This window comes from Oncorhynchus gorbuscha, linkage group LG13, assembly GCF_021184085.1.
Source record: "Oncorhynchus gorbuscha isolate QuinsamMale2020 ecotype Even-year linkage group LG13, OgorEven_v1.0, whole genome shotgun sequence".
Classification (NCBI taxonomy): domain Eukaryota; kingdom Metazoa; phylum Chordata; class Actinopteri; order Salmoniformes; family Salmonidae; genus Oncorhynchus; species Oncorhynchus gorbuscha.
In genome coordinates, this window is record NC_060185.1 from 53084911 (window position 1) to 53103346 (window position 18436).

An 18436-nucleotide genomic window follows, 5' to 3' on the forward strand; every position below is an offset into this window, starting at 1 on the left:
TCCCTTATTTGACCTAATTTGCACTAACTGTATATAGACTTTGTTTTCTTTTTATCTACTGTATTATTGATTGTATGTTTTGTTCATTCCATGTGTAACTCTGTGTTGTTGTATGTGTCGAACTGCTATGCTTTATCTTGGCCAGGTCGCAGTTGCAAATGAGAACTTGTTCTCAACTAGCCTACCTGGTTAAATAAAGGTGAAATAAAAAAGTAAAAGAAAAATATAATTCAGCTAGCGGTCTTGACAGAGGCACAAACTCGGCAGTTGTTGAACTGATGTGTGGTGTTAAAGGGGAAATATGCAATTGCTACATCCTTATATCATTTACATTTACATTTAAGTAATTTAGCAGACGCTCTTATCCAGAGCGACTTACAAATTGGTGCATTCACCTTATGACATCCAGTGGAACAGCCACTTTACAATAGTGCATCTAAATCTTTTAAGGGGGGGGGGGGGGTGAGAAGGATTACTTTATCCTATCCTAGGTATTCCTTAAAGAGGTGGGGTTTCAGGTGTCTCCGGAAGGTGGTGATTGACTCCGCTGTCCTGGCGTCGTGAGGGAGTTTGTTCCACCATTGGGGAGCCAGAGCAGCGAACAGTTTTGACTGGGCTGAGTGGGAACTGTACTTCCTCAGTGGTAGGGAGGCGAGCAGGCCAGAGGTGGATGAACGCAGTGCCCTTATTTGGGTGTAGGGCCTGATCAGAGCCTGGAGGTACTGAGGTGCCGTTCCCCTCACAGCTCCGTAGGGAAGCACCATGGTCTTGTAGTGGATGCAAGCTTCAACTGGAAGCCAGTGGAGAGAGCGGAGGAGCGGGGTGACGTGAGAGAACTTGGGAAGGTTGAACACTAGACGGGCTGCGGCGTTCTGGATGAGTTGTAGGGGTTTAATGGCACAGGCAGGGAGCCCAGCCAACAGCGAGTTGCAGTAATCCAGAAGGGAGATGACAAGTGCCTGGATTAGGACCTGCGCTGCTTCCTGTGTGAGGCAGGGTCGTACTCTGCGGATGTTGTAGAGCATGAACCTACAGGAACAGGCCACCGCCTTGATGTTAGTTGAGAACGACAGGGTGTTGTCCAGGATCACGCCAAGGTTCTTAGCGCTCTGGGAGGAGGACACAATGGAATTGTCAACCGTGATGGCGAGATCATGGAACGGGCAGTCCTTCCCCGGGAGGAAGAGCAGCTCCGTCTTGCCGAAGTTCAGCTTGAGGTGGTGATCCGTCATCCACACTGATATGTCTGCCAGACATGCAGAGATGCGATTCGCCACCTGGTCATCAGAAGGGGGAAAGGAGAAGATTAATTGTATGTCGTCTGCATAGCAATGATAGGAGAGACCATGTGAGGTTATGACAGAGCCAAGTGACTTGGTGTATAGCGAGAATAGGAGAGGGCCTAGAACAGAGCCCTGGGAGACACCAGTGGTGAGAGCGCGTGGTGAGGAGACAGATTCTCGCCACGCCACCTGGTAGGAGCGACCTGTCAGGTAGGACGCAATCCAAGCGTGGGCCGCGCCGGAGATGCCCAACTCGGAGAGGGTGGATAGGAGGATCTGATGGTTCACAGTATCGAAGGCAGCCGATAGGTCTAGAAGGATGAGAGCAGAGGAGAGAGAGTTAGCTTTAGCGGTGCGGAGCACCTCCGTGATACAGAGAAGAGCAGTCTCAGTTGAATGACTAGTCTTGAAACCTGACTGATTTGGATCAAGAAGGTCATTCTGAGAGAGATAGCGGGAGAGCTGACCAAGGATGGCACGTTCAAGAGTTTTGGAGAGAAAAGAAAGGGATACTGGTCTGTAGTTGTTGACATCGGAGGGATCGAGTGTAGGTTTTATCAGAAGGGGTGCAACTCTCGCTCTCTTGAAGACGGAAGGGATGTAGCCAGCGGTCAGGGATAAGTTGATGAGCGAGGTGAGGTAAGGGAGAAGGTCTCCGGAAATGGTCTGGAGAAGAGAGGAGGGGATAGGGTCGAGCGGGCAGGTTGTTGGGCGGCCGGCCGTCACAAGACGCGAGATTTCATCTGGAGAGAGAGGGGAGAAAGAGGTCAGAGCACAGGGTAGGGCAGTGTGATCAGAACCAGCGGTGTCGTTTGACTTAGCAAACGAGGATCGGATGTCGTCGACGTTCTTTTCAAAATGGTTGACGAAGTCATCTGCAGAGAGGGAGGGGGGGGGAGGAGGATTCAGGAGGGAGGAGAAGGTGGCAAAGAGCTTCCTAGGGTTAGAGGCAGATGCTTGGAATTTAGAGTGGTAGAAAGTGGCTTTAGCAGCAGAGACAGAGGAGGAAAATGTAGAGAGGAGGGAGTGAAAGGATGCCAGGTCCGCAGGGAGGCGAGTTTTCCTCCATTTCCGCTCGGACTTTAAATTATTTATTTATAGCCATTGATTCTTGAAGAATATAAAACATGCCTCATGAGCTTAGTTCAACTGTTGTACCCCATCAGAACCCCAAATAAGCTTTTTTTGCTCCAATGTTTAGAAAATGTAAATCAACACTGTATAGCCTCAACATGGTTAAAACTATCATGTTGATACCATGGATGGTCATGGATGGCATACATAGGTCTGTCTATGAATTTGAGGGTAGTTACATTTCTCCATTTCTCTTATTAGCAAAACAGTGGAGGCATTACAACTTTGTTATTGTTTCAACTGCAAGTTGGTTGATTGATTTTGTGGCTTATTTAAAGGGACGACCTAGGTTTTAAACGGAAACAAAATATCTGCCCAGAGACTTGGTTTGGTAAACAGCTGAGAGATGGGGGCTGGAGAAATGTAACCACTCTCATTACGAGTGGATTTCATTTAGACTTGCTGTTTGAGCTGAAGAAGAAAACCTACTTTGAGAAACTCCTGAACTCATTAGTGGTTCAGTGTTAAGACAATCAGAAATACTTTCAGACATCCCCAAATGGGCACATTTATAGGCCTACATTTGCACGCAGGCCAGGTAGACTAATCCCACTTCTATATGTGTAATTAGGTGTGCATCCTTACTCAACATTGACAGGAGTGTTTCAAACAAAAGACAATGAATAAATTGATAAAACTGACGCACCTTGTGGGGTCAGGTCTGGGTGGTCTGCCAGGGGCAATTTAATTTAGTATCCCTCCTTCAGGGAACAGTAGTTATAGTCATAACGTTAAGCTCGTCATATGATGACCTTAAATACTGGATCTTGCTGTCAGACAATTTTTTGGACAGTCAAATGACAAACATCACAACATGCAACAACAACCAAAGTGCTTCTTCATTCATTACTCTGGTAAAGACAGTTATGCCGTGCTCCACGTTGGATCCAACATCCCTAAAAAAATTGGTGTTTATAATGTGTTATTGTGTGCTTGATTTACAGTAGGTTCTTGTTAGTCTGTTTGGACACAGAGATACTTTACTCATAATGTGTAGAGAACGGTTCCTTGATGGATAGGCTATTGTTCAACACACAGAGCTATTTTCCTTTATTCAGGACATTTAGAATGACAACACATTACAGAGTAACATCGTGGGATTCACAAAATTATCTGGTGATCAGGTTAGGAAATGTCATGACAAAGTCATTTTAGTTTCCATGTTTCACCTGAAATATTAACTGATTTATAGTCCTTGGTCTATGTTGTTGTTAGGTGAATTTATGGGTCGTACGGTAGGTCTGTTAGGTGAAGTTACGGGTCCTACAGTAGGTCTATGTTATTGTTAGGTGAAGTTATGGGTCCTACAGTAGGTCTATGGTATTGTTAGGTGAAGTTATTCATCCTACAGTAGGTCTATGGTATTGTTAGGTGAAGTTATGGGTCCTACAGTAGGTCTATGTTATTGTTAGGTGAAGCTATGGGCCAATTTGACATACACTTAGTGTACAACCTCATTGTCAGTCTGATGTTAAAGCCAGAGCATTTTTATTGGTTGACGTGTTTTTTAAGTATAAAGCAGTTGATTTGCGACAGTAAAACAAACAGGAGATTCAAGCGAGCCTTACAATTATAATCTAAAAGTGGTGTGAAATGCAGTCAAAAGCAACCTGTAAATGGAGGCTATTTTTGCTGGCAGCCTATGAGAACCCCCCTGAGTTTTCCCCACGGTGGTCAATTAGTGAATAGACACAGAGCTTAATGTGAGTTTCCTTGAGTAGCACTCCTGATTTTGCACTGATAGTAATATTCAGAATAGATTGTTAAAAACTCAAATCTTTGCTCACCATTTTTGCTCCAGGCATACAGTGGGGCAAAAAAGTATTTAGTCAGCCACCAATTGTGCAAGTTCTCCCACTTAAAAAGATGAGAGGTCTGTAATTTTCATCATAAGTACACTTCATCTATGACAGACAAAATGAGAAGAAAAATCCAGAAAATCACATTGTAGGATTTTTAATGAATTTATTTGAAAATTATGGTGGAAAATAAGTATTTGAAGGTAGGCCTTGAAATACATCCACGTGTACACCTCCAATTGACTAAAATGATGTCAGTTAGTCTATCAGAAGCTTCTAAAGCCATGACATCATTTTCTGGAATTTTCCAAGCTGTTTAAAAGGCACAGTCAACTTAGTGTATGTAAACTTCTGCCCCACTGGAATTGTGATACAGTGAATTATAAGTGAAATAATCTGTCCGTAAACAATTGTTGGAAAAATGACTTGTGTCATGTACAAACTATAATTTGTTAACAAGAAATGTGTGGAGTGGTAGAAAGATAAGTTTTAATGACTCCAACCTAAGTGTATGTAAACTTACGACTTCAAATGTATTTATTATGGCCATTTAAATGCTCGCTATTAAAATTAGATCCAACAAGAACATCAAGGGGTTAGAAATCCTGGGGATAAAAAAAGTGTCCATGTATGCTGATGATTCTAGTTTTTTCTTCAGTCCGCAATCTGGATCCCTGCACAGTCTCATTGAAGATCTTTATCACTTTTCTAGCCTTTGGATTAAAACCTAATTAAGACAAGTGTACCAAGTTACGTATTGGATTGTAAAAAAAAATGTTTACACGACCTTGTAGTTTACCTATAAAATGGGTGGATGGTGAAGTAGAAATACACTACCGGTCAAAAGTTTTAGAACACCTACTCATTCAAGGATTTTTCTTTTCAATGGTTTTTCTTTTCTTTACAAAAATAATAGTTAAGACATCAAAACTGTGAAATAACACATATAGAATAATGTAGTAATCAAAAGAAGTGTTAACAAATCAAAATATATTTTATATTTGAGATTCTTCAAATAGCCACCCTTCCCCTTGATGACAGCTTTGCACACTCTTGGCATTCTCTCAATCATCAAAGATCTAATTCTAATAGCTAGCATTTTAAATGGTCATAGTAAATAGATATGGAGACAACGGATAGCCTTGTTTCACTTCACACTCTTAAAAGCTCAATACTTTCTAAGTAACCATTATTTACTATTTTACATATGTGGTTTCTGTACATAACTTTAACCCATTGTATAAGCAATTCACCAAAATTAAAGTAAACCAGTCATTTATATATAAATTCTAGTCATACGTCAAACACCTTTTCAAAATCTGCTAAGAAGACCAGGCCTGGTGTCTTCAATGTTTCATAATGTTCAATTGTTTCAAGTAATTGTCGTACATTATCTCCAATATATTGTCCATGTAAAAAACCTGTCTGATCGGGATGAACAATATCTGGTAAAACCTCGCCAGGATTTTCGCATCACAACATTGATGTGTTAGAGGCCTCCAGTTTTTTTTAAATGGACTGGATCTTTATATTTACCCAGTAGACCCTGTTTTAGTAGTAATGAAATCAGACCATCTTGTTGTGTACCTGAATGTCTACCATTTGTATAAGAGTAATTGAAACATGTTAATAATGGATCTTTGAGTACATCAAAAAAAAGTCTGATATACCTCTACTGGTATACCGTCAAGCCCTGGTGTTTTTCCAGGCGGAATAGATTTTATTGCCTCAAAATGTTCCTCTTCTGTAAGTTGGCCTTCACACAGGTCTTTCTGTAAATGTGTTATTATTATTAGGAAAGAAATCCACAGTTAACATCATTCAGTTGAAATGGAGACTGAAAAGAAAACATACGCTTAAAATATTTTGCTTCCTCTTTCAAAATATAATTTGGTGAATCATGGATAACTCAGTTTGTAATGAGTTTCTGTAAATTATTTTTGGTAGAATATAGGCCTATTCCAATAGAGAACCTATGCAGGTTTTAATGATATAATCATTTAACCCTATAATACATCTATTCATATTTATTACGTGTCATCTTTAAACAACGATTCACATCAGCGAACAAGGGCTGCACTATATAACAGCTTTTAAGTCGTAATATACCTGACCTCTACAATTAGACCATATCATATTCAAAAAACAAAAAAAACTTGGTATTTCTAATGTACATTCTTCAAATCAAATGATAAAAAATCAAAGTAAAAAAGGTCAGCCTAACCCATCTTCGCCTTCCCCTAAATCAAAACCTGATATTACATCCATATCGTCCATAGTTCCATATTGCCTGAATAGAAAAAGGATAAATTCACCATACCCATTCTACATTACCATAAACCAAACCTTATTTTAAGTCCACGGTTCCAAACTGCATAAATGTACAACATTTATATTAAAATAATAATATTAACCTAGTTCATGCAACAAAAATATTGGGGTAAAAAAAAAAAATGAATCTATATTTATACTGTGTAATGCGGTGCAAATATGTATCGGGGACTACTTCAACAGGAGGTAGCTATCAGCCACGTTGTAATCTTCGAGTCCTTGAACATTTGGTTGTTTACATGTAATTTATGGAGCACGAGACAAACTAAGGCCTCAACCTCACCCAGTAGGCCAGGCAATAGATTGAGTTGTTTTAACTGCTCTCTCATGCTGGTAAGCAATGCTCCATCTTCTGGAGACATGGTTATAAAAACAGGCCCCCTCCAATGTTAAGTTGGACATTTTAGACCACTGCTTCCTCCGGGTTTTGCTCGCAGAACTCGAGGAAAGGTCACACTGCCACCTGATCAACCTATGATCAACCTATGACGACTTAACATTGTCTTAGCAAACCAACTGACTAGCCAGTCTATGATATGTTATGATAACTACTGTTTGCCTACTGTTTGCCTGGATTTAATGAGTTGTCGTTTTTCTAGAGCTCCGACCTGAAGAACACTGACGTCATGATTCAACCTTGTTTTTTTTCAAGTTGCAAGTTGTCTTGATCTCACTGAAGTCATGCTGGATTGACAGAATGGCCAATGTATTCCAATTTTTCTGACCCATGGTGTTGCATGTTTATCTAGAGAACGCCAGACTTTGATGACAAAATTTGCCCACAAGGACCGCTGCCCCAACTTCCTGTTCAAGTGAGCACAACACAGTCCAAAATGTATTGTATCCTGCTGCATAAATGATGTAATATGCCAGGGAGATATGTATACTGTAGCTAAGAAAGTAATTCTAAGTGTATGTTGTGTAGTAAGCTGTTAGTAGCCCATGTGCCTCACCTTAATAATTTGGTCTATTTACCCCTCTTAATTTAGCCTACTGTTCTGACTTGGTGGTGCACATGTAGCCTATAGCCTGTTTTAGAGAAAGGTAATCATCAAATATTGTAAGAGCTTTCATTGTCTGCTTATATGCACCCTTTAAGTGCAACTTTACTAACAACGGTTTTAGGAAACAGCTCGAAGATTTAACGATGCTCCTACGAAGGTTCTAACAATGAATTTAAGGCAAAGATGCTTTTGGGAAACTGGGCCCAAGTGCCATACAGATGCCAACACGAGGCCTATAGGATAAAACCCATCAGTGCATCCTCTTGTGGACTAACAGGCCTAAATAACCTGAGTCGACACCTTTTCCTTTTCACTCACAATGTCAAGGCAGTTGGTTTTAAAAAACCACCAGTCTAGAGGCAAACGTCAATGTTGAGTCTCAAGGCTTTTTTATTACTTGTAAAACATTGGAGACAAACCTGCTAGTCTATCCCCTCTGTGTTGTACAGTAACAATACTGTACATTAAGTAAGGCATCGGAGGATAGCTGAAGACTGTCACTGTTTAACAATGTAATCTCATGTTATCATCAACAAACATTCTGCCCCTCACATTTCTATGCTGAGAGGTACAGCCCGTTCACAATTCATAAATAATAATGTTGGGAGGAAACATTAAAACAAAACGTGTACAAAATCATGGTTAACATTTCAGCCCAGGTATTCAATAATAACGTCACTGACATACACACCCCACCCCTCTCTTTAGTCAATCACAGAATCAAAATGATCTGTAGCTTTGGAATTGTCAGTCAAGCCTGAACGAGAGAAGTCCAGAAGGCAGACACTGTTGACAAGGGTTGCATTCAGGAGGGTGCCACGTTCTATATAGCTGACAACGATTCCCTATTCTTCAGGACAAAGAAACATGTCTGTTCAATAAATTCCTATCTGAACGTCCTGTAAAGTTGCACGCCACCTGGGTAGGTGGATGCACGTTACAGGACTGAACGTGACCCAGATGAATAGCAGAGCTCCAGTTTGAAGGCACGTGTGGCCTTACCCTCTCCCTTCTCACGACAGCCCTATGGGAGAGGGTTTTGCACTGTGGGGGCTGCGTCTCAATAGTGTAAAGTAGTAGGCCTACCAACCTTCCCTACTTAAGGGAGTTGATGAGTAAAAGCAAAGTTGTCAAAGAAGCACACTCCATCATTTAGCAGACTGGACTTTCATTTCAGTAAATGTTCAATTATTTCAGATAAGTGCAGATGAGGGCAAGGAGACGAGGCGAGGAAGGCTGTTTAGACTACTGAGACACAGCCCAGGTGTAAAGGGAAGAGCGTGAGCAGGGGATATTCCACATCTATTTCTGGATAAAGCCTTCCTGTTGGATATTCCAAATGTGGAAATAATCAATTGTAATTATTAAAAGGTAGGATTAAAGTGTGTAGCGTTGAATGTAGCAAACAGAGGCTTGCGTCCCAAATGCTATGGGCCCTGGGTTCCATAGGGTACTACTTTTGACCATAGCCCCATCTATGGTAGCGGTTCTCAAGCCTCTCCGCAGGGACCCCCAGCCATTCTATGCATTTGATCTATTCCACACCTAGCTCACCTGACTCTTAGCTTGTCAACTAACCATCAAGCCCTTGACTATGTCAATCAGGTGAACTAGTTCAGGGCCACAACTAATTTGTGAGATGTCTAGGGGTCCCCGAAGGGGTTTGAGAACCACTGCCCTATGCAGTCTGATCAAAAGGAGTGCAATATGTAGGGAATAGAGTGCCATTTGGGGACAGCAGGGCTCTCCTCTCTCAGACTACGGGCAGAGGGACATTTGGTGGCTCACTCTCCCTGTAAATTAGTCTAGGGCACAAGCTGCAGGCTCATGAAGCCATAATCCCAGCGCTAAGCATGACACACAACATCTGTGCAAACAGTCAATAGATGGTTACCTCCATTCATGAAGTGCATGCGCACGCACGCACGCACACACACAACATTGTCCTTCCCAGAGAGGTTTCAAACGGTTAGCTTACAAAAATCAGACTCAACATATAAATAAGCATATACAGTGCATTCAGAAAGTATTCAGACCCCTTGATTTTTCCACATTTTGTTATGTTACAGCCTTAAATCTAAAATGTATTAAATAAAATGTTTTCTTCATCAATCTACACACAATAATGATAAAGCGAATACAGATTTGGGGGATTTTTTTTTAAAACACCCCCAAAAAAACAGAAATACCTTATTCAGACCCTTTGCTATGAGACTCAAAATTGAGCTCAGGTGCATCCTGTTTACATTGATCATCCTTGAGATGTTTCTACAACTTGGAGTCCACCTGTTGTAAATTCAATTGATTGGAAAGGCACACCAGTCTATATAAGGTCCCACAGGTGACAGGTGCATGTCAGAGCAAAAACCAAGCCATGAAGTTGAAGGAATTGTCCGTAGAGCTCAGAGACAGGATTATGACAATGCATAGATCTGGGGATGGGTACCAACAAATATCTACAGCATTGAAAGGTCTCCAAGAACACAGTGGACTCCATCATTCTTAAATGGAAGAATTTGGGAACCACTAAGAGTCTTTCTAGAGCTGGCTGTCCGGCCAAATTGAGCAATCGGGAGAAAGGGGCCTTGGTCAGTGAGGTGACCAAGAACCCAATGGCTACTCTGATAGAGCTCCAGAGTTCCTCTGTGGAGATGGGAGAATCTTCCAGAAGGACAACCATATCTGCAGCACTCCACCAATAAGGCATTTATGGTAGAGTGGCCAGACAAAAGCCACTCATTAAAAGGCACATGACAGCCAGCTTGGATTCTTTGGTCTGATGAAACCAAAATTGAACTATTTGCCTGAATGCCAAGCGACATATCTGGAGGAAACCTGGCATCATCCCTACACTAAAGCACGGTGGTGGCAGCATCATGCTGTGTGTGATGTTTTTCAGTGGCAGGGACTGGGAGACTAGTCAGGATCAAGGGAAAGATGAACGGAGCCAAGTACAGAGAGATTCTTAATGAAAACCTTCTCCAGAGAGCTCAGAACCTCAGACTGGGGCGACGGTTCAATTTCCAACAGGACAACGACACTAAGCACACAGCCAAAACAACACAGGAGTGGCTTCGGGGACAAGTGTCTGAATGTCCTTGAGTGGCCCATCCAGACCACGGACTTGATCCCGATCTAACATCTCTGGAGAGTTCTGAAAATAACTGTTCAGCAACGCTCCCCATCCAATATCACAGAGCTTGAGAGGATCTCCAGAGAAGAACGGGAAAAACTAGCCAAATACAGGCGTCAAGCTTGTAGCGCCATACCCAAGAAGACTCGATGCTGTAATCACTGCCAACGGTGCTTCAACGAAGTACTGAGTAAAAGAGTCTGAATACTTATGTTTTTATATTTTTATTTCCTTTATTTATTTTACCTTTATTTTACTAGGCAAGTAAGTTAAGAACAAATTCTTATTTTCAATGACGGCCTAGGAACAGTGGGTTAACTGCCTGTTCAGGGGCACAACGACAGATTTGTACCTTGTCAGCTCGGGGATTCGAACTTGCAACCTTTCGGTTACTAGTCCAACACTCTAACCACTAGGCTACCCTGTTTTTGCTTTGTCATTATGGGGTATTGTGTGTAGATAGATGAGAGAAAAAAACAATTGAATGAATTTTGGAATAAGGCTGTAACGTAACAAAAGGTGGAAAAAGTCAAGGTGTCTGAATACTTTCCGAATGCACTGTACATACACAGTGTGTAATTGTGTGTGCGTGTGTATGAACCCGGTGGTCCTTCGTCACTCACTGTCAGTCTCAGTCAAGCACAGATGATGTCTGGCTGAAACTGCAGTCATTTCAAGACTTACAGTTCTTCACCTTTTTCAACATGCCACCCCCCTCTCTCACAGTGTATGTATGTCTCTCTTCTCTTCTACCGGCCACTCAGGCGGACACGTTGACGTCACGTAGTGCGATAGTACCAGTCGTGGGGGGGTCGGCGGGCCCCAGTTGGTCCCTGGGGGTGGGACTGGGTGACGAGGGGGTGGGGTGTAGTAGGGAGGGGACAGAGCCTGTGGGAGTGGATAAGGCGCTGGTCTGGAACAGGATCTGCTGGAGTGTCCGTCGGAGGTTGGGGTGGAGGCGGGCCTGTGTCTGGTAGAACACCTCAGCTGCAAAGCACTTCATCACCCCGGAACAAAGGTCCTCGTACAACGGGACTGTGTACATCCTCGACGTCTGATGAGATAAAAAAAAATACCAGACAAGGTTTCAATTGTATTGCTGTGCGTTACATTTAAAACAAAATGTCATTTGTCTTTGGCACTTACAGGTAGGTAAAAAGTGACATAAAAGCTCGGCTGCCTAGAGGTCAACACGTAAGCTTGAAGACATATTTTTATAAGATATTGGCAAGATATTATCAAATTATTCCCATGCATCTGCAAAAAGCTGACACAGATGAGCTTAAAGAAAGAAATAATATTAGACATACAACATAAATAATATCAATACGCACAGTGTCATTATACACAGTCCAGCAAACTCATAGAGATCGTTAACAGCTGAGGGAAGACGCCATTTGGCCGCTCCACGAGACTCCTAACTTTTACAGAGTGTGAGACGCCCCTATTATTTCAATAATTCCTGCCCTGCCTTTCTAAAGTCTTCGAAAGCCAAGTGAACAAACAGATCACCGACCATTTCGAATCCCACTGTACATTCTCCGCTATGCAATCTGGTTTCCGAGCTGGTCATGGGTGCACCTCAGCCACGCCATCGATAAAAGACAGTTCTGTGCAGCCGTATTCATCGACCTGGCCAAGGCTTTCGACTCTGTCAATCACCACATTCTTATTGGCAGTCTCAACAGCCTTGGTTTCTCTAATGACTGCCCTGCCTGGTTCACCAACTAGTTGTCTGATAGAGTTCAGTGTGTCAAATCAGAGGGCCTGTTGTCCGAACCCCCGGCAGTCTCTATGGGGGTGCCACAGGGGTCAATTCTCGGGCCAACTCTTTTCTCTGTATACATCAAATGATGTCGCTCTTGCTGCGGGTGATTATTTGATCCACCTCTATGCAGATGACACCCTTCTGTATACCTCTGGCACTTCTTTGGACACTGTGTTAGCTAACCTCCAGACGGGCTTCAACGCCATACAACACTCCTTTAGTGGCTTCCAACTGCTCTTAAATGCTAGTCAAACTAAATGCATGCTCTTCAACCATTTGCTGCCCGCACCCGCTCGCCCAAAAAGCATCACTACTCTGGACAGTTCTGACTAAGAATATGTGGACAACTATAAATACCTAGGTGTCTGGTTAGACTGTAAACTCTCCTTCTAGACTCACATTAAGCATCTCCAATCCAAAGTTAGATCTAGAATCGGACTCCTATTTCAAAACAAAGCCTCCTTCACTCATGCTGCCAAACATACCCTCGTAAAACTGACTGACTATCCTACCGATCCTCGACTTCGGCAATGTAATTTACAAAACAGCCTCCAACACTCTACTTAGCAAATTGGATGCACAGTCTATCACAGTGCCATCCATTTTGACACCAAAGTCCCATATACTACCCACCACTGTGACCTGTATGCTCTCGTTGGCTGATCCTCACCACATATACGTCGCCAAACCCACTGGCTCCAGGTCATCTATAAGTCTTTGCTAGGTAAAGCTCTGCCTTATCTCAGCTCACTGGTCTCCAGAGCAAGTTGAAGACTTATACCTCCCTCACTAACTTTAAGTGTCAGCTGTCAGAGCAGCTTACCGATCACTGCAGCTGTACATAGTCCAACTGTAAAATCGCCCAACTACCTACAGTTGAAGTCGGAAGTTTACATACACTTAGGTTGGAGTAATTAAAACGTTTTTTTCAACCACTCCACAAATTTCTTGTTAACAAGCTATAATTTTGGCAAGTCGGTTAGGACAGATAATTGAATTAAAATTGAATGTATCACTATTCCAGTGGGTCAGAAGTTTACATACACTAAGTTGACTGTGCCTTTAAACAGCTTGGAAATTTCCAGACAATGATGTCATGGCTTTAGAAGCTTCTGAAACAACTGAAGGTGCCACATTCATCTGTACAAACAATATGCAAGTATACCACCATGGGACCACTCAGCAGTCATACCACTCAAGAAGGAGACGCGTTCTGTCTCCTAGAGATGTATGTACTTTGGTGCGAAAAGTGCAAATCAATCCCAGAACAGCAGCAAAGGACCTTGTGAAGATGCTGAAGGAAACAGGTACAAAAGTATCTATATCCACAGTAAAAATAAGTCCTATATCGACATAACCTGAAAGGCACTCAGCAAGGAAGAAGCCACTACTCCAAAACCGCCATAAAAAAGCCAGACTACCGTTTGCAACTGCACATGTGGAAAAAGATCGTACTTTTTGGAGAAATGTCCTCTGGTCTGATGAAACAAAAATAGAACTGTTTGGCCATTAATGACTATCGTTATGTTTGGAGGACAAAGGGGGAGGGCTTGCAAGCCGAAGAACATTACCCCAACCGTGAAGCACGGGGGTGGCAGTATCATGTTGTGGGGGTGCTTTGCTGCAGGAGGGACTGGTGCACTTCACAAAATAGATGGCATCATGAGGAGGAAAATTACGTGGATATATTGAAGCAACATCTCAAGACATCAGTCAGGAAGTTCAAGCTTGGTCACAAATGGGTCTTCCAAATGGACAATGACCCGAGCATACTTCCAAAGTTGTGGCAAAATAGCTTAAGGACAACAAAGTCAAGGTATTGGAGTGGCCATCACAAAGCCCTGACCTTAATCCCGTAGAAAATGGGGGCAGAAAGAACTGAAAAAGCGTGTGGGAGCAAGGAGGCCTACAAACCTGACTCAGTTATACCAGCTCTGTCAGGAGGAATGGGCCAAAATTCACCTAACTTATTGTGGGAAGCTTGTGGAAGGCTACCCTAAACGTTTGACCCAAGTGAAACAATTTAAAGGCAATGCTACCAAATACTAATTGAGTGGATGTAAACTTCTGACCCACTGGGAATGTGATGAAATAAATAAAGGCTGAAATAAAGCATTCTCTCTACTATTATTCTGACATTTCACATTCTTAAAATAAAAAGGTGATTCTAACTGACCTAAGACAGCGAATTTTCACTAGAATCAAATGTCAGGAATTGTGAAAAACGGAGTTTAAATGTATTTGACTAAGGTGTATGTAAACTGCCGACTTCAACTGCAACTCATCCCCATATTTGTATTTGTTTTTCTTCTCTTTTGCACACCAATATTTCTACTTGCACATCCTCATCTGCACATCTATCACTCCAGTGTAAATTGCTAAATTGTAATTACTTCGCCACTATTGGCCTATTTATTGCTTTACCTCCTTACTTAATTTGCACACACTGCACAATATACATATTTTCTATTGTGTTATTGACTGTACGTTTGTTTATTCCATGTGTAACTCTGTGTCTTTGTTTTTGGTCGCACCGCTTTGCTTTATCTTGGCCAGGTCGCAGTTGTAAATGAGAACTTGTTCTTAACTGGCGTACATGGTTAAATAAAAGGTGAAATAAAATTTAAAAAATAAAAATAATTCCCTGGGCGTAAGCATGCTGGCTCTATGAGAGCCTCACGCTGCTCAGTTCAGAATTACACTCTGGTTCTATTTTAAAGATTTGAGGTGCAGCTCGAGAACAATCGTCTTGCGTTAGCCGAAAGTCACATGTACCAGTGTAGCAGGTAAAACCCCCACTGTTCCTGATGCCTCTGAGTAGCTCTTTTGTAATGCGCAACTGAGAAATCACCACTGTTTTTTGTCACCCATTAACACTCATACAAAGAAATACTTAAGTGTCCACAGCCTGCATGATGGTGGTAATTTCACTGCTTTGACTTCCTAGAACTGGAGTGAATGGCCTGGGTTACACAGCTTGCAATTTTTAAGAAAATGATCAAATGAAAATGAAGTGCCTTCTATGTGTGTTGTTGTAATAGATTTAAGTTACATTTTAATAAATAAATGATACATTTACTCCAAAAGGTATTTCTGAATGGAGACTAGTGGAATCTAAGTCAATCTATCTTATAGAAAACATTAGTTTACATGTTCCCTCAATCCCCATCCCTCCCCTTTAATACTCTCATTACATTTATTTAATTTGGGGCGGCAGGTAGCCTAGAGATTAAGAGGGTTGGACAAGGACCAGTAACCGAAGGGTCGTTGGTTCGAATCCCCGAGATGTCTAGGTGAAAAAAAAATCGGTATTGTATTAACATGTTGTTACATAGTAAATCAGTAATTGCACAATAATAGAGTGAGTGGAAGAATGCATGTAAGGCAGGATCAAACTCGGTCCTGGGGCCTCCCAGGGGTGCATGTTTTGGTTTTTGCCTTAGCACTACACAGCTGATTCAAATAATCAACATATCATCAAGCTTTGATTATTTGAATCAGCTGTGCTTGTGCATAAACTATAACGTGCACCCCTGGGAGGCCCCAGGACCGAGCTTGGTCCTGCCTTACATGCATTTATTTAACCTGTTTTTTTATTTAACTAGGCAAGTCAGTTAAGAACAAAATCTTATTTTACAGTGATGGCCTACCCCGGCCAAACTCTCCCCTAACCCAGACGACATTGGGCCATTTTTGCGCTGCCCTATGGGACTCCTGATCGCGGCCGGTTGTGGTAGCGCCCGGGATCGAACCAGGGTCTGTAGTGACATCTCTAGCACTGAGATGCAATGCCTTAGACTTCTGCACCACTCGGGAGCCCTATTAGTTGACTGACAAAAATATAGCTGCAGATTCTACCTTATTGAATGAATTACAGATCTTGAATGGATTATGGTCATTGTAGTTAATTACCTTTACTGCGCTAAACTGTGGACACCCCTTCAAATGAGGGGATTTGGCTATTTCAGCCACACCCGTTGCTGATAGGCAGGGGCGCAACTCACTGGCGCTGCTTAAACATTCTGAAATTGCATTTTTGTCCCTCCCAGTTTTATCATCGGAATGTGATGCAAAACTAGGCAACGGTGTGCTTTAGGACCATGCAGATGGCTTCGATTGGTCGGGAAGGATGTTTGGAGTGTTGATCCGACTGGACACACCTACTTATTCAAGGGTTTTCCTTATTTTTACTATTTTCTACATTGTAGAATAATAGTGAAGACATCAAAACTAATGACATAACACATATGGAATCATGTAGTAACCAAAAAAGTGTTAAACAAGTCTAAATATATTTAATATATGCTGAGCACTATTTTGGCTGCTTTTCCTTCACTCTGCAGTCCAACTCATCCCAAACCATCTCAATTGGGTTGAGGTTGGGGGATTGGAGGCCAGGTCCTCTGATGCATGACTCGCCTTCTTGGTCAAATAGCTCTTACACAACCTGGAGGTGTGTTGAGTCATTCTCCTGTTGAAATACAAATGATAGTGGCACTAAGCGCAAACCAGATGTGATGGCGCATTGCTGCAGAATGCTGCGGTAGTCATGCTGGTTAAATGTACCTTGAATTCTAAATAAATCACTGACAGTGTCACCAGCAAAGCACCCCACACAATCACACCTCCATGCTTCACGGTAGGAACCACAGATGTGGAGATCATCAATTCACCTACTCTGCCTCACAAAGACACAGCAGTTGAAACCAAAAAATATCAAATTTGGACTCATCAGACTAAAGGACAGATTTCCACCGGTCTAATGTCCATTACTCGTAGCCCAAGCAAGTCTCTTCTTATTATTGGTGTCCTTTTGAAGTGGTTTATTTGCAGCAATTCAACCATGAAGGCCTGATTCATGCAGTCTCCTCTGAACAGTTGATGTTGACATGTGTCTGTTACTTGAGCATTTATTTGGGCTGCAATCAACTCTAATGAACTTATCGTCTGCAGCAAAGGTAACTTTACGGGGAAGGACTGCCCGTTCCATGATCTCGCCATCACGGTTGACAACTCCATTGTGTCCTCCTCCCAGAGCGCTAAGAACCTTGGCGTGATCCTGGACAACAAACTGTCGTTCTCAACTAACATCAAGGCGGTGGCCCGTTCCTGTAGGTTCATGCTCTACAACATCCGCAGAGTACGACCCTGCCTCACACAGGAAGCGGCGCAGGTCCTAATCCAGGCACTTGTCATCTCCCGTCTGGATTACTGCAACTCGCTGTTGGCTGGGCTCCCTGCCTGTGCCATTAAACCCCTACAACTCATCCAGAACGCCGCAGCCCGTCTAGTGTTCAACCTTCCCAAGTTCTCTCACGTCACCCCGCTCCTCCGCTCTCTCCACTGGCTTCCAGTTGAAGCTCGCATCCGCTACAAGACCATGGTGCTTGCCTACGGAGCTGTGAGGGGAACGGCACCTCAGTACCTCCAGGCTCTGATCAGGCCCTACACCCAAATAAGGGCACTGCGTTCATCCACCTCTGGCCTGCTCGCCTCCCTACCACTGAGGAAGTACAGCTCCCGCTCAGCTCAGTCAAAACTGTTCGCTCAGTCAAAACTGTTCGCTGCTCTGGCTCCCCAATGGTGGAACAAACTCCCTCACGACGCCAGGACAGCGGAGTCAATCACCACCTTCCGGAGACACCTGAAACCCCACCTCTTTAAGGAATACCTAGGATAGGATAAAGTAATCCTTCTCACCCCCCCTCCCCCCCCTTAAAATATTTAGATGCACTATTGTAAAGTGGTTGTTCCACTGGATGTCATAAGGTGAATGCACCAATTTGTAAGTCGCTCTGGATAAGAGCGTCTGCTAAATGACTTAAATGTAAATGTAAATGTAACTCTGGGTCTTCCTTTCCAGAGGCGGTCCTCATGAGAGCCAGATTCTTCATAGCGCTTGATGGTTTTTGCAACTGTACTTGAAGACACTTTCAAAGTTCTTGAAATTTTCCGCATCGACTGACCTTCATGTCTTAAAGTAA

General features: G+C 42.7%; 1 protein-coding gene across 2 annotated transcripts in view; it reads right to left on the minus strand.

Annotated features, from left to right (window-relative positions):
* Positions 1 to 11154: 11154 nt before the first annotated feature.
* Positions 11155 to 18436, minus strand: part of rnpepl1 (arginyl aminopeptidase like 1) — a 35665-nt gene continuing 28383 nt past the window's right edge. Inside the window, exon 11 of one of the 2 annotated variants that reach the window (XM_046294982.1) lies at positions 11155 to 11738. In XM_046294982.1, coding sequence (XP_046150938.1) covers positions 11445 to 11738 — 294 coding nt within the window. In that variant the 3' untranslated portion in view covers positions 11155 to 11444. The remainder of the gene's footprint in view (positions 11739 to 18436) is intronic. The other variant, XM_046294983.1, reaches the window with a different exon arrangement.